This window comes from Octopus bimaculoides, chromosome 24, assembly GCF_046866305.1.
Source record: "Octopus bimaculoides isolate indiv1 chromosome 24, ASM4686630v1, whole genome shotgun sequence".
In the NCBI taxonomy this organism is placed as follows: domain Eukaryota; kingdom Metazoa; phylum Mollusca; class Cephalopoda; order Octopoda; family Octopodidae; genus Octopus; species Octopus bimaculoides.
In genome coordinates this window covers 7562772-7580680 of record NC_142951.1, presented here as the reverse complement: position 1 = coordinate 7580680, position 17909 = coordinate 7562772, and the positions used below count along the sequence as shown (strand labels likewise).

The 17909-nt window shown below is 40.5% G+C and overlaps 1 protein-coding gene across 1 annotated transcript in view; it reads right to left on the bottom strand.

Moving 5' to 3' along the window:
• Positions 1–17909, bottom strand: part of LOC106878888 (bromodomain adjacent to zinc finger domain protein 1A) — a 59994-nt gene that overhangs the window by 24301 nt on the left and 17784 nt on the right. The window contains exons 2-9 of the mRNA XM_014928233.3: positions 11602–11877; positions 9793–9894; positions 8680–8784; positions 7369–7456; positions 5195–5420; positions 4343–4518; positions 3191–3286; positions 1086–1224 (exon numbers count right to left, since the gene is read on the bottom strand). Of these exons, the coding sequence (XP_014783719.1) occupies positions 1086–1224; positions 3191–3286; positions 4343–4518; positions 5195–5420; positions 7369–7456; positions 8680–8784; positions 9793–9894; positions 11602–11877 (1208 nt within the window). The remainder of the gene's footprint in view (positions 1–1085; positions 1225–3190; positions 3287–4342; positions 4519–5194; positions 5421–7368; positions 7457–8679; positions 8785–9792; positions 9895–11601; positions 11878–17909) is intronic.

Sequence of the window (17909 nt, the reverse complement as noted above, 5' to 3'; positions counted from 1 at the left end):
AGAGAGCTGCACCAGGCTCCCAGACTGTTTTGGCTTGGTTTCTACAGCTAGATGCCCTTCCTAATGTCCATCATTCCATAGAATATACTGGGTCTCTTTAAAAATCACCAGTACAAATACCTTCTATGTGTCACCGTCACGGGTGACCTTTCATGCGTCACCAGCACGGGTGGCCTTTCATGCGTCACCAGCACAGGTGGCCTTTCATGCATCACAGGTGCAAGTGGCTTTTCATGCATCACTGACGCAGGTGCCTTTCATGCATCACTGACGCAGGTGCCTCTCATGCATCACTGACGCAGGTGATCTTTCATGTGTCACCTGTGCGGGTGGCCTTTCACACATCACTGGCACCAGTCACCTTTCACGCATCACCAGTACCAATTGTCTTTCACGCACCACTGGCACCAGTCGCTTTTCATGCATCACCGACACACATGCCCCTCACATGTCAAGTTTTTTATATTCAGATGAGCCAATGCTTTACCCGTTGGCAATAGAAATAGAAGCCCGGGGCTAGAGTAGAAGACACTTGCCCAAGGTGAGACTAAACCCAGAACCTTGCGGTTGGGAAGCAAACTTCTTACCATACATCTATGCCTGCACTTAGATGTATAAAAGCAATAGAATGTGTTTCTGGACACAACACTATACTCCACTGTCTCAGCAGACGTTTAATATCAGGTTTATGACCAGGGATTCTGGCCAATGTGATACCTGTTATAGACCAGGTTCTTGCCCCTAAAAGGAATTTTCCTCTTGCATGCTTAATACTACAGGAACTTGGGGGAAAGGACTGAATAAACACCTGGTGAACAGTGAGTTCACCAGGTGTTTATTGGTGAACATAAACACCAATATGTTTATGTTCACATAAACATATTGGTTTATGTGAACAGTGAATTGGAGGTGGGGGGGTCTTCATAGTTAAACTTGTTCCTGACACCCACCCGTGCAAACGTGGGAGAGCAAACATAAAATGATGGTAATTTCACTTAGGCAAATATCTTTACCAAAAACCGAAGACGGAATGCAAGCAGGTGAGTAGGTAGGGAAAACAAGATTTTAATGATTGTGTGACTTACCTAAGGTCATTCCGGAAGGGAAATATTCATTTAAATCAAACAAACTTTGGAATGTATGGATAAATTCTAGCACCATCAATGCATCACCAAACAGTTCTTGTGGTAGTCTTGTTTGTACAGGTAAGAGCTCTGGTAACGACTAAAAAAAAAAAAGGTAATAATTGATCAGATTCAATGAAAGCAAAGAAAAACAGAGTCAGGTAGTACAATTAAAGCCAGGGAACTTGCTAACTATTGTCCTTTTGTTGATGTTTGGGTCCAGGTGGTCAAATTTAATCCACCAAACATGTGATCAGAAGATTATTGGCCCAAGGACCATCATGATTTTTTTTTTTCTTTTTTCAATTATACAGACACATATGTTGTTGTTGTTGTTGGCACTCCGTCGCTTACGACATCGAGGGTTCCAGTTGATCTGATCAACGGAACAGCCTGCTCGTGAAATTAAAGTGCAAGTGGCTGAGCACTCCACAGACACGTGTACCCTTAACGTAGTTCTCGGGGAGATTCAGCGTGACACAGAGTGTGACAAGGCTGACCCTTTGAATTACAGGCACAACAGAAACAGGAAGTAAGAGTGAGAGAAAGTTGTGGTGAAAGAGTACAGCAGGGTTCGCCGCTATCCCCTGCCGGAGCCTCGTGGAGCTTTTAGGTGTTTTCGCTCAATAAACACTCACAACGCCCGGTCTGGGAATCGAAACCGTGATCCTATGACTGCGATTCCACTGCCCTAACCACTAGGCCATTGCGCCTCCTACAGACACATATAATACATCATATACCTTGCAGTATAATAAATGCTAACTATATTATATATTATACAATAGCGGGGAGGAGGGGGGGGGGATATTTAACTCGAGAATGGGGGCTAGCAGGTTCCAATAGTAGATCACAGAATTTGTCTCTGCACTGCACACCAGCTTTAAGTTGCTGAGTTTATATTCAAAGACCATTATGGAAGAACATTCTTTATAATTATTATGCAACTGAATGCAGCACAACAGCCATCAGTGGACACGGATGCTACATTTATCCTGACGAATCACATGTGGTATCAAAAGAGATAGACATCAATATTGTCAAGAAGAAGATTATATTTATTGAATGATACAGATTATAGAGACTCACATACAAGACTTTAAGTTTCTGTCTCAACAATATGATGACCGTTGCACTTCTTCATTCGTCATGAGTCTGGTGCTCATATATATAGAATTTTATAAACTTATAATTTAATTATAAAACATCAATAATTCAGAAATAACTGGAGTTCACTCAGCTGGCAAAAATGAGTAGTACCTGTATTTCAAAGGGCCAAGCTTGTCACATTCTGTGTCACGCTGAATCTCACTGAAAACCAACTACCTTAAGGGTACACGTGTCTGTGGAGTGCTCAGCCACTTGCACATTAATTTCACAATGGATCAACTAGAACACTCATCGTCGTAACCAAGTGCCAGTTATAACTGGAGAGTATATAATTATACACACCCTATAACATATAGGACTGACATTTATTAATAATATGGACATGTGGTGAGAATGGATGAGGATAGCTGCGTGAAAAAGTGCCACACCCTAACAGTTGAGGGAACCCGTGGAAGAGGTAGGCCCAGGAAGACCTGGGCTGAGGTGGTGAGGCAAGACCTTCGTACATTGGGCCTCACCGAGGCGATGACTACTGACCGAGACCTTTGGAAATGTGCTGTGCGTGAGAAGACCCGGCAAGCCAAGTAAGATCGTTGCCAGTGCCCCTGGACTGGTTCTTGTGCGGGTGGCACATGAGATGCACCATTTTGAGCGTGGCCGTTGCCAGTACCGCCTGACTGGCTCCCGTAGGATTTTCGAGCGAGATCGTTGCCAGTGCCCCTGGACTGGCTTGTGCGGGTGGCACATAAAAGCACCCACTACACTCTCTGAGTGGTTGGCGTTAGGAAGGGCATCCAGCTGTAGAAACTCTGCCAAATTAGACTGGAGCCTGGTGTTGCCATCCGGTTTCACCAGTCCTCAGTCAAATCGTCCAACCCATGCTAGCATGGAAAGCGGACGTTAAACGATGATGATGATGATGATGATGATGATATTAATAATTTAGTTACACAAACCTTGAGATCTTCACATTCCAAATCGTCACGAGGTCGGCTCCATTCTTTTAAATATTCAGCCTGGATACGTTTCTCTTCTCTTTTCTTATCCCTTTCCTGCCACAAGACAAAAGGGATTTGTTAAAACAAGAGACCAACACAGAATCTCAAACGCAGATGCTTACTAACACAACACCAAATACACTTGATGTTGTTACATTAAGTCTTTATGATAAACTTAGTTCGTTTGATGTTGTTTTTTTTTAACATCTGCTCTTCCATGCTTGCATGGGTCAGACAGAATTTGTTGAGATAGATTTTTCTATAGTCAGACACCCTTGCTGCCACCGACACTCACATGTTGCCAATCTTCCATGAAAACATGCCCGGTCATGTTTTCATAGAAGATCAGAAACTACAGATACCACACGACATGACAGTGACACATATTTACAACTATCATCAGATGTCAAACCAAGCAGATACAAATACATACATACATTAAAGTAGTATAGTTTGCAGGAAGCACTGTCTGATATAGAAAAAAAATTTTTTTTTTTTTTCTAAACCAAAACAAAGCAAGTTATGAGAAATAACCCTTTCTACTAAAGGCACAAAGCTTGAACCTTTGGGGGAGGGGTTAGTCAATTATAGCAACCCAAGTGTACAACTGGTACTTATTTTATTAACCCTGAAAGCATAAAAGATAAAGTCAACCTCGGCGGAATTTGAGCTCAGAACATAACAAAAGACAAAATGTCACTAAGCATTTTGTCCGGTGTGCTAACAATTCTGCGAAGTAATAAATTGGGCTTGTACTTTTATCTTGTATTTCAGTATTCCGGGTTTCATGTTTATTACCCCTTCTTCAGGAAATCTTCAATAAAACGGTGTTGAAGAAGGTGCCTTAAGCCCCAAATATTGAAATACAAGGTAAAAATACAAACCATCGGCTTGCATTATTTCTTATAACTTGCACTGTCTTGATTTAAAATAAACAAACATATATATTTACACACACACATTACCTGAACTGTGTGTATATACACACACACACACACACACACACCAAACATAACACAACCACATCTATAAACACCAAATACAACACTAACAAAAGCAGTCCATCTGAATGGGTAAAAAAAAAACACAAAATCATAAAGAAGACCTTACCCTTTCTCTCTCTAATCTTCTCTTCTCTTTCTCCTCATCAAGTCGTCTCTTTATCTCCTCCCTACGTGCGTTACGTTCAGCAATCTTTTCCTGTTTCACTCTCTCCTTAAAAGCTTCACGTTCCTCAGGACTCATGCGCATGAATGCCATCTTTTCATCTTCAATCGCCTTCAATTCTGCAAAATGTAAATAAACACCATTGCCTTACACACTGGTTTCAGCTATTGGACAGCGGCTATAGGTGCTGGAGTGGCTGTGCGGTAAGTAGCTTGCTTACCCACCACATGGTTCTGGGTTCAGTCCCACTGCGTGGCACCTTGGGCAAGTGTCTTCTACTGTAAGCCTCAGGCCAACCAAAGCCCTGTGAGTGGATTCAGTAGGCGGAAACTGAAAGAAGCCCATCATGTGTGTGTGTGTATATATATATATATATATATATTTATATATCATCGTTCATCGTTTAACGTCCGCTTTCCATGCTAGCATGGGTTGGACGATTTGACTGAGGACTGGTGAACCAGATGGCTACACCAGGCTCCAATCTGATTTGGCAAAGTTTCTACAGCTGGTTGCCCTTCCTAACGCCAACCACTCCAAGAGTGTAGTAGGTGCTTTTACGTGCCACCAGCACGAAGGCCAGTCACAGGTGCGATATTTCAGCAAGTGAAGGACCAGTGTGACTAAACTACCCAAGCCAGGCATCCATGCTACATCACTTGGTCGGGACTTCTAGCATGGAAAAGTTGCATTGGTCCAGGCAAGTCTCTCAAACTACATGAGGACTTAATTTGAAATTTATAAAGCAACAAAAGAAAGAAAGAAAGAAAGAAAGAAAAAAAATTCTATTCTTACGTTTGTTTTTATCTGCTAAGTTATTGTTCTTCTTAGCGTCGTTGCCTCGCATTGTGTAGTCGTTCATACTGTTGTCTGAAGGACTCTGGGACATGACATTTAAATTCGGATTCAAATAGGAGTTCTTCTTCCTCTTGGCTTGCGACACAGCAAACAAAGGTTTGGGGCCAGCAAAAAAGCTCTCAAAGCGTAACTCTGTCAACTTTAATGATTTTATTATGCTATCCTGAAATTAATAAAAATGAAAAACAAAGAGAAACATTAATATTATATTTTTTTCAAGTCTGAAACAAGTAAAAGATCAAAGTGTGTGTGTGTGTGTATATATATAACTCTCCGAAACGCTTAGTTTTAGAATGGTGGCAGCTGATGAAGGAAATGTTCTCTATGTGGCCTGGGTGTTTTCTGTGCTCTGTTTATGATGTTTTGTTTCTCATTTTGCCCACACTTTCTTGTGACATCCTGTACCCAGATATGCATCTATATATACATGTCGATCGTTGCCGGTGCCCCTGGACTGGCTCTTGTGCGGGTGGCACATAAAAGACACCATTTCGAGCGTGGCCGTTTTTGTGCGGGTGGCACGTAAAAGCACCCACTACACTCTCTGAGTGGTTGGCATTAGGAAGGGCATCCAGCTGTAGAAACTCTGCCAAATTAGATTGGAGCCTGGTGTAGCCATCCGGTTGCACCAGTCCTCAGTCAAATCGTCCAACCCATGCTAGCATGGAAAGCGGACGTTAAACGATGATGATGATGTAGGCATGTACATACATGTACGTATATATGCATATACTCACATATTATTTGTATTATATATATATATACACACACACACACACACACAAGCAGAAAGACCATACTCCAGGCAGTTTTCTGCTGGCCATTTGACAATCTTTCCACATTTGATTCCTAAATCTAATCATTTTCATGATATTGTCTACTGCCATGTCTTTTGCTGCTAAATGTTCTTTTTCAGTCACATATTTTGGCATTCTTTTGGTTCTCGTATTTGACTTCTGATCCTTTAGTTTTTCAGTTCAGTTCAGACCAAACTAAGGTCAACTATGTCTATTATTCTGAAGTTGATAAGATAAAGTACCAGTCAAGTACCACAGTTGATTTCATTGACTGTATGCTCCCTGAAGAGTTATACCAGACATGGCTGGATGATTAAGAAGATTGATTCTTAACCACGCAGCCTCGGGTTTGTGTGACACCATGGGTAAGTGTCTTCTATAGCTCCAATTCAACCAAATTCTTGTGAGTGGATTTGGTAAATGGAAACTGAAAGAAGCTCATTGCATCCTATTATTCTTGTATTTGCTTAGGTCATTTGACTAACAAATCGCCTTTAGTCTAACAAATCGGTCCGAGGACTTATTCTTTTGTAAACCTAGTACTTATTTTATCAGTCTCTTTTGCCAAACCGCTAAGTTATGGAGACGTAAACACACCAGCATCGGTTGTCAAGCAACGGTTGGGGGACAAACACATAATGACAGGTTTCTTTCAGTCTCTGTTTACCAAATCTACTCACAAGGCTTTGATCAGCCCATGGCTATAATAGAAAACACTTGCCAAAGGTGCCATGCAGTGGGACTGAACTCAGAACCATGTGCTTGGTAAGCAAGCTATTTACCACATAGCCACTCCTACACCTATATGTGTATGTATGTATATAAAGATTTATGTTCTAAACATTTTGTCCACCACCACTGCATGACAACAGATTATATCCCAGTAGTTTAGCAGTTTGGCAAAAGAAAGTACCACGGAATAACTATACCCACAACGCAGTTACTTGCTTTGCTAGAAATAGCAACAAAAATCTTCTTTAACCCTCTAGCATTCAGATTGCTCAGTCAAATGTATTGATCATTTAATCACATTGTTTTAAATTAATCATGCATTATCTCATAGCTTCCAGATTTTGAAAATGGAAACTGAAAGAAGCTCATTGCATTCTATTATTCTTGTATTTGCTTTGGTCATGATCTGGAGAGACCTGATCTGGCTGGTTTGAACATAAAACAAGTAGAATATTTAGGCTGGATATGGCCGGTTTAAATGCTAAATGGCTAAATCACACCCAACTGGCCTGGTAGGGAGATCAAATAAGGAAAACCATTGACCAATCGGTCAAGCGAGTAAAAGACAAATCAAATTCTTACCTTTACTGTCCATACGCCGTCAACGACGTAACAATTCTGTTTTAAGAATAATTTACTTTTGTCCCTGGTATAGAGTCCTTTTTTACGACTGCAAGTAAAGACAATAAAATAACTGTCAAGGAAAGGGAACAGCACGCAGGAGGTTAAAGATGGAGAGATGGGGAGGGAGTTTACATTACGATTACATCAGAACTTAATGTTAAAAATTGATGGGTGTCCACACACACACACACACAGACTGAAATGCATTTCTTTCAAAATTCCAAGTTTCATTTTGCAAATATATATATGTGTGATGTGTGCAGGCCACCTACAACATCTAAAAAGTATTTGCACAAAATTTCATTTAAAAAATACCTATTCTCTGCAAGTTATGAGGAAACAAAGTCAACTCATGAAAATGAAATATCCCAAACTCCTCTCCCGCCCATCAAGAATTTTTTGCAGCAAATTCCAATATAATTGGAATCTATACCATCTGAAAGGTATCTATAGACTACTATTAATTAATATCAGACATTAACAGTCTTTTCTTCACCACCTAATTAATTCTGATTAGCTTTTTAACTCTTTAGCAATTAGATTACTCTGTCAAATGTAATATTTATTAATATTGTTTAGAAATTAATCATACATTATTTCATACTTTTGAAAATTTTGACGATGTGGTTGTATATTTTTGGAATGACACTGTAGGGTAGGTGTGAGAGGCCAGATCCGGCTGGTTTGAACACAGGTGGCACTCCGTCGCTTACGACGTCAAGGGTTCCAGTCGATCCGATCAATGGAACGGCCTGCCCATGAAATTAACATGCAAGTGGCTGAGCACTCCACAGACACGTGTACCCTTAACATAGTTCTCGGGGATATTCAGCGTGACACAATGTGACAAGGCTGACCCTTTGAATTACAGGCACAACAGAAACAGGAAGTAAGAGTGAGAGAAAGTTGTGGTGAAAGAGTACAGCAGGGTTCGCCACCATCCCCTGCCGGAGCCTCATGGAGCTTTAGGTGTTTTCACTCAATAAACACTCACCACGCCCGGTCTGGGAATCGAAACCGCGATCCTATGACCGCGAGTCCGCTGCCCTAACCACTGGGCCATTGCACCTCCACGGTTTGAACACAAAACAGATAGAATAAGAATATTTGGGCTGGATATGGCCAGCTTAAATCCTAAACGATTAAGGCTCACTTAACAGAAATGTGTGTTTGGCAGGATCCCACCCCACGCCTCTATCTTTCTCAACAATTCACACACTTTGCAGACCTATCAAACCAGATGCTCAAAACAAAAACTCGATAACTTACCTGATCTGTACAGTTTTCACAGTGAGTGTTTCGTCTGACATCGTGTCTTTAACAACGTATGTGTATAATGTTGGATCAAGTCCCTGGTTCTGACTCTTCTCGTTCCTGTTAACGAAGATCAGCATTCAGTCGTAAGTACATCAATAACGACATGTATGAAAATTAACTAACAATGCAGCCACTACATGTGCCATTTAGAAAGAGTAGCCAAATGAAACTCATATCACACCATACCAATCTTAAAGGGAGAAAAGGAAAGACACATGCTCACAAGGGTTCCTCTATATGGATACTTGATAAGCTAGAAATAACACCCAAACCTCTTTCAAATCAAAGCAATCTGTCTTAAAAAAGAAGGAAAATCAACAAGAGTCCAAGCCTCAATACAGTGACTTGACATGCTAGAAATAGATACACTATCATCATTTAACGTTCACTTTTCCATGCTTGAATGGGTCAGACAGTTCATTAGAGGTAGATTTTCTATGACTGGATACCCTTCCCGTGGCCAACCTTCACCCGTTTCCAACCTAGGTAATATTTCCCCATGGCCAGAAATGTTCTCAGAATATTAGAAATGAATAACACTGCTTGTATGACAGTGATACTCATTTACAACTATCACACGATGTCAAGACAAGAAGGTAAAAAATGCAGCCGCACACATTTGATATGATGGGCTTCTTTCAATTTCCATCTACCAAACCCACTCACAAGGCTTAGGTCGACCTGAGGTTAGAGTAGAAGTAGAAGACACTTGCCCAAATTGCCATACAGTGGGACTGAACCAGGAACCATGATGCTGAGATGCAAACTGCTCACCATGCAGCGTACTCCAATGGTATATCCTGTACGTACACAAGGCATGCACTGTATGTCCAAGATATATAAAAAATGCAAAAATGCAAATACCAAATTATATTTTCACACAAATTTCTCGTTTTGGAAAGACAACTAGAAAGAGGGTACATACATAAAATTAGAGTACTCTGCATCCATTATACAGCTTTGATTTTTAAAATTGCATCCTCTGGCTTTAGCACCAGGATCCACCCCTAATACACACACACATACACACAAACATATATAAAGGTATAAGAGATGAACACAAACCCTATCCCATCCTCTGTTCCATCTTCTACATCGCCATTAATGGCATGTTTCTGGATTTGTTCTTCTGTTGGTGGTATGATACACACTATTTTGTACGGTTTGCTGAAAAGAGAAATTAAAAATACATAGTATATATATTCTTTTACTTGTTTCAGTAATTTGACAGAGGCCATGCTGGAGCACCGCCTTAAAAGGGTTTTACTTGTAGAAATCGACCCTACAACTTATTCTTTGTAAGACCAGTACTTATTTTATAGATCTCTTTTGCCGAACCACTTGTTGAGCGGTGGTTGGGGGGACAGACACACATACACACACACGCACACAAACAAACAAACGAGCTTTCAGTTTCTATCTACCAAATCCACTCACAATGGCTTTGGTCTGCCCGAGGCTATAGTAAAAGACACTTGCCCAAGGTGCCACATAGTGGGACTGAACCTGGAACCATGTACTTGGGAAGCATACTTCTTACCACACAGCCATGCCTGCACCTATATCATCATCATCATCATCATCATCGTTTAACGTCCGCTTTCCATGCTGGTATGGGTTGGACGATTTGACTGAGGACTGACAAGCCAGAAGGCTGCACCAGGCTCCAATCTGATTTGGCAGAGTTTCTACAGCTGGATGCCCTTCCTAACGCCAACCACTCCGAGAGTGTAGTGGGTGCTTTTACGTGCCACCTTTTCATGCTCGCATGGGCCAGAGTATGGACTTTATTGCCACCAACGCTTGCTGGTTTCCAAGAGGTTTTTGCAGAATGTTGTAAATGAATGACATTCATTTATAATAACCATGCAATGTCAACACAAGGACACAAACATACACTCACACACAGAGTTGATGTGAGAGGCCAGATCTGGACAGTTTGTGTATAAAACAGGTAGAATATTTTGGCTGGATATGGCTGGTTTTACATGCTAAAGGGTTAATGCCTTGAGTGTATTATGAACACATTGTCAGCATAAAAAAGAGAAATTGTTCTCCTGTGACAGCCACAACAGTGATAAGCTTATTCACATACGAATCTACCAGGACATATTAAGAATAAATACGCAAATCGTTTTGAATGTTGCTGTTCACCATACATATGCTGATTTATCAATTGTCAAATATTAGCACAGATCAGCAAACAGTTTCTTTGCTGAAATTACTAGCAAGACCAATGGTTCCTGTTTAATTGAAATACATTGAATATTTCAAAATATGGTTAATGAAAGGGTTTTTGAACTTTCCCACTTAATTTTTGCATCATCGTCATCAGCCGTATTAGTCAAAACCTGGAGACCTGACTCAACCAGGAAGACTTTCATTGACACACCAACACTGATGCTGACGTCGAACTTGCTAACACTGGAACATGAACAGCAAATACAAGTCTTCAGGACATTTTGAGATTTCATTATATAAAAATGTGTGTGTGTGTGTGTGTGTATGTATGTATAAACAAGTGTCCATACATATACACATACACAAGTATACACATGAATGCACACATACATTTGCATAGCATATTTTCCAATATACAAGTCGAGTTTTTCATACCAAAATTTACAGTCATATAAAAGGAAAAAAATAGGAAGAAAAGGTCAACTTATACACCAAGACAACTTTGGAGGAACAAAAATTCCAAGGGAAATGCAGCAGGATTTGGAAAGACAGTGACAATGTCTGAATCTTTACACACCATGTTTACACTCTATACGACATTGACTTGTACGCCAGAAAATATAATACACACACATTAAACAGAAGTTCCAATTCTTAAAAACAGAAAAGAAAAAAAACAAATTATTATTTTACCGTATTCCTTCGTGAACCACATCAACTATTTCTCCAATGAAGTAACGATCTTTTGCAAAAACGAACACATCGTCGTTCATGCCAGCTAACCGACTGCGATGGGTCAGGTTTGCCAAATAGAGAATTGGCCGCTGAAGGTAATCAGGGAATGTAGCTAAGTGTCTTCTTGCTCGCTCTTCCGTTTCCACTGCTTCTTGGTAGGTTAATCCCCATTTTCCTGTTATTTCACACGACCAAAGAAGACTGTTGCACAATATTATTCGCTCAAAAAACTCCCTGAAAATAAAGAAAGGACATTGAGAAAATCATTCATCTTTGTAAATAAACTAACAATATTTTAAAATAATTTTCTTGTTCTTTCTCTGGTGTTGGTCATTTAACTGTGGCCAGTCTGGGGTACTGCTTTCAAGTATCTTTTTTATTTTTCATCTGTTTCAATCATTAGACTGTGGTCATGCTGGAGCACCGCCTTCAATTTTATTGATCCGTTTTGCTGAACCACTAAGTTACAGGGACATAACGACACCAACACCAGATGTGAAGTGACAGTGGCAGACAAATAGACACTAAAACAAGCACAAACACATACACACACAACAGGCTTTTATTGGTTTCCATCTACCAAATCTACAAGGCTTTGGTTGGTCCAAGTCTATAGACACTTGCCCAAGGTACCATGCAGTGGGACTGAACCTGGAACCATGTGGTTGGGAAGCAAGCTTCTTTCCACACAGCTATGCCTAAAGTAGCAATAATTAGTGGATTGGTAAAAAGAGGACAATAGACAAAGTACCAAGCTTAGAAATAAATACTGGGATCAAATTTGTTTGACTGAACCCCCAAGACAGTGCCCCAGCATGGCTGCAGTCCAAAGACTGTAAAAGAGACAAGTAAAAGAATGAAAGCTGAAAGATAAAACAGCAAGCATGAGAGATAACTTCCAAAAAGACCAGTTTAATGAAAATTCCAAACGATATATAGCTTCTTAAGACTATAGACAATAGAATAGCTTAAGTTAATCCATTCTTAATCTCCTTCATCACCTAAGACTCGTCTGCTGTCATCAGCACAAACAATGGCAGGACTACAGATTGCAGAAGCAGCTGTACAAAACCTGAACACAAATCCATTCTTATTATATACAGCAGGTGCAGTTGGGGTGCTTAAGAAGCTTGCTTCCGAATCACATGGTCTCCAGTTCTGTCCTACTGCATGGCACCTTGGTCTACTGTCTTCTACTATAGGCCCAGGTCAACCAGAGCCTTGAATGGGTCTGGTAGACAGAAACTGAAAGAAGCTTGCTGTGTGTGTGTGTGTGCGCGTGCGTATGTATGTTGCTATCTCTTTGCCTTGACGTCACAAGATAGCTGTAAGCAAGTGTCACCATCCAGCAAGCGATGTCCATTTCCAATGCTAGGAGGGGGCATGGGTTCAGTCCCACTGCGTGGAATCTGAGGCAAGTGTCTTTTACTATATCATTGGGCCAACCAAAGCCTTGTGAGTGGATTTGGCTGTATATATCTATGTCTGTGTGTGTCAACCATGTTGGTATGTTTACGTCATTATTCCTGTCTAGCCCAAAGTCAGTCCTCATCCAGAAGCCTTTGTTAATCTGGGACTACAATATTCAATATGTCTGGGCATTATTTTAAGACAGTAAAGTATGAATAAGGCCATATATGGTTACATCTGTTGTTGTTGTTGGCACTCCGTCGCTTACAACATCGAGGGTTCCAGTTGATCTGATCAACGGAACAGCCTGCTTGTGAAATTAACGTGCAAGTGGCTGAGCACTCCACAGACACGTGTACCCTTAACGTAGTTCTCGGGGATATTCAGCGTGACACAGTGTGACAAGGCCGAACCTTTGAATTACAGGCACAACAGAAACAGGAAGTAAGAGTGAGAGAAAGTTGTGGTGAAAGAGTACAGCAGGGTTCGCCACCATCCCCTGCCAAAGCCTCGTGGAGCTTTAGGTGTTTTCGCTCAATAAACACTCACAACGCCCGGTCTGGGAATCGAAACCGTGAGTCTGCTACCCTAACCACTGGGCCATTGCGTCTCCGGTTACATCTGTATCTAACAGTTTTAGTGACCAGAGTCTACCACCACCACAAGGTATTAAATTCCATTTTGTGTTTTTTGTTTTTTTTAATGTACATGGAGCCTCATTTATCACTAATTCATCCATCACTGATCCAAGATAACACAGTACGTTCAATTAGGAGCCATGCTTAATTTACGATAACATGGGGTCAGCGATCAGTTGAAGATTCTGCTTGTACCACAAAAAACATGCCCCAGAGACCACCCACAATGCACTGACTATTGCTTGTATTTACATAACTGTGCCGGGAGGTTGTGTATTTTTTCATACATATTTACGTACTTGTACCCATCAACAAGGGACTGGTAAACAGAAAAAATACAAATACGCCTGATCCTAACCAATTACACAGACGTGTATTTGCTTCAACAGGGGTCCCCAACTACCGAACCACAGACCAGTTCAAAGCCACACGCAAAGAAATTTTATCTCTGCAGGGTGTTCTTGCATTGTAAATCTAATACATAAAGCACTCGTGGTAAAGCCACATAAAAACACCCAGCGCACTCTATAAAGTGATCGGTGTTAGGAAGGGCATCCAGCCGTAGAAACCACGCCAAATCAGGATAAGAACACACATTGAATATAATCCTAGATACACAGTGTATCTTTTATATCTTTAATCTTTCAAGGTAGTGCCCCATGTTGGGTTTTAGTCAAACAAATCAACCCCAGTAGTTATTTTATTTTTAAGCCTGGTACTTATAATATCAGACCCTTTTTGATGAACCGCTAATTTACGAAGACGTAAACAAACCAACACCGGTTGTCAAAGGTAATGCGGGGACGAATACAAATGCACACACAAGACGGGCTTCTTACGGTTTCCATCTACCAAATCCAATCACACGCTTTCGGTTGGACTGGGGTTAAAGTAAGGTGCTTAAACAGTGTAACTGAACCCAGAACCATGTGGTTACGAAGCAAACTTCTTTACCACACGGCCATAAATAAAATAAATTTTCAAAACAATCATAATGGTCGCTGTTAGAAATGTCTGATCAAGGTCAACCCGAGGCTATAAACAACAACAACAACAACAAGTGTGTGAAATACAAAAGCTGCAAAACTATTTTGATAAAAAAAGAAGGTAGACGTGAGTTACGATGGGAAAAGTTGTTGGATTTTCACAAATGGCAGCTTTTTCGTCGCGAAAGAGAAAGGAAATTGAATGAATGAGAGAGTGTACATGGAAGGGTTGGCATAGCTGCCCCCCCCCCCCGCTCGAAGTCCCATACCTCATGGGAAAAGGAAAAAGTTACAGTAGTAGACGTGAGGGGGTGGGGGTGGGGGTAGAGCAAAACATAAAAGAAATTTTTACAAATTTTTTATTTCCTACCAGTATCTTAACTACTGTTGAAAGAAACAGGAATACTTTAAAAAAAAAAAAAAAAATGAAAGTGATGGACTACCATTTTCCTTTCCCGTGCAATGTGGAACTTCGAAGGACCATACACACACACGCACACGTATCTATATCGTGCATGTGCGCGTTTAAAAGTTATTTTTAAATCGAATTTATTTGTAAACAAGAAATGAAAAACCAAAGACCGAGTAGAAATCTGTGTCATTATATTGTGGGAGATGGAAACAGCAAGTGAAGGGGGGGGGATAATAAAAATGTCCGTATTTTCACCATTGCACAACCAACGAATTTATCCGTTTTCCCTTTTTTTTTTTATTATTAACAAATATTATTTCATGAACGGATGTTCCATTTTTAGTTGAAGCAGCAGGAAGAGACTCCAGAGATGGTATCTGGTCTACCTACAGACCTCCCATATAATACCGATAGAGCCGACCTTTAAACAAAGAGTTTTCTACACGCCCGCTAACTGGACCTGCTAGAAACAGCAGCCAAATATCCTCAAATCACAGACTACTGCCGTTTTAAATTAAAAAAACAAATGGCACATTGGATAATGTAGTCCAAGTCCTACATATCACGGGGATAGGGGTGGGATCTGATAGTAAACCAGCAGAATTCGAGAAATGTAGCGATGGTAAAAATTACAAACAGATCAAACAATGAAAATAGATTTTTTTACGAGGAAGAAAATAAGACTAGTTTATTTTCAGTGATAGAAACACAAAACTCTTATGAATAGACGTAAGTGTGGTTGTGTGGTAATAAGTTTACTTTCCAAGCACATGGTTCCTGGTTCAGTCCCACTGCGTGGTACCTTGGACAAGTTCTACTAGAGCCACGAACTGAGTGGATCTAATAGGCGGAAACTTAAAGAAACCAGTCTATATATATATATATATATATATATATATATATATATATATATATATATATATATAATTTATGTAGGTGTATATTTGTCTCTCACTACCGCTTGACAACCGGTGTTGGTTTCTTTACGTCCCAGTAGCTAGGCGATTCAGCAAAAGGGACCAACAAGGCTTTAAAAAGAATAAGTAATGAGATCGATTCATTTGACTAAAACCCTTCTAGGCAGTGCCCCAGCGTGGCCGCGGTCCAGTGACTGAAACCAGTAAACGGATTAAAAAGACAAAAAAGATAGGTTGCAAAGTACATTTGATCAGAGCTGACCCAGGCCTAGGGTTAATTAACGGAGGGGGGGGCGAGACCTATACCACTTGAAGGCATGTCAACTTAACCCCTTGCTCGTCCCAAAGCATTTTCCAAAGTTTATCCAGAACGCCCATGCTTGTTTTCAGACTCGAAAGTGAGTCCTTTGTTTCGTACGTTGAGTAATATGAGGCTTACTTTACACGGGGCCCTAGTTACACTAATGGTTGAAAAACAAAATCGGGAATGTGTATTATGTATGAAGCACGGAAAACATGTCCTAGTCTATATTAATTACATGTGCTTCACAGGAGAGGCAAAGGTTAACTTTTTTAAAAATTACGGTTACTAAAAACTACTTCTGCAATTTATATATTTAAATGTTTAAAACCCCTCGTGTTAGCCCTGTTTGTTGTGTTCGTACAACTGTAGAGTCCCATCTCTCTCCATTAATAATCTGATCCTCAACACTGTTAAACAAAGAAAATACAAAATTGCTAGAAACCGCAGTCAAATCCCCTCTTATATTTACACTTAATAATCTTAAAAGACACGTTGGATAATGTAGGCCAAGGTACACAATGCCTAAACAAACAAACAAAAAAACAGACGTGATGGTCACGGCCGGCTGTAATGCTTCAAGGCTGACAAGAAACGTACGGTTCTATTTCTTAATCCTCTTAAAAACTAATATTTTAATGGCCGTCGTTAACACCAAGTCGGTCTTTATGAAAAGACCTTCCAGCCAAGACCATCCCGCCTTCCCCGCTCCGCAACAGACAACTGTATTGCCATTCCTTTAAGTTTGCGTTGAAGGAGATTTAACTGTTATTTCTAGCAGAACAAACGACCACGTTGAAGCTTCATCGTTGATTTCGTTTTCTTTTTAGTTTTTTTTTATATATTTTTGCCAGGAAGGCGAATACTTTTAGTAGCACCAAAACCAGCGACCAATTCCACTATTTTCTGGTTTAGATCAACGTAAACTTCAAACAATAAAAGTCACAAGACAGAAACGACCCTTTTAAAAATATTACTTTCCTTATGAATATTAGCAAACAGCAGAACAAAAAAGGGTCTCTCTCTCATGTGTTAAATTTTAGACATTATTAATAGAAGGGGAAAGAACACTAGAAGAAAAAAATCCAACAAAGAGAGCCAGTCTCGGTCACCCGCTATGCTAAAAATAGCAGCCAAAGCCCTCTCAAATAATAAAAAACGGAAGGACGTTCTTTTATTTGTTTGTCACTTGACTGCGGCGATGCTGGAGCATTGCATTTAGTCGAATAAATCGACCCCAGGACTTATTCTTTGTAAGCCTAGTACTTATTCTATCGGTCTCTTTTGAACGGGGACATAAACACACCGACATCGGTTGTCAAGAGACGGTGGGAGGACAAACACACACACATACATACGATGGGCTTCTTTCAGTTTCCGTCTACCAAATCCATTCATAAGGCTTTCGCCGGCCCGAGGCTATAGTAGAAGACACTTGCCCAAGGTGCCACGCAGTGGGACTGAACCCGGAACCATGTGTTTGGGAAGCAAGATTCTTACCACACAGCCACGCCTGCGCCTAAAGAAAAGCTAATGATGGACTGCCGTGACTAGGATTCGAAGCTGGGTTACCACGGCCACAACGTGGGGGCCTAACCACTA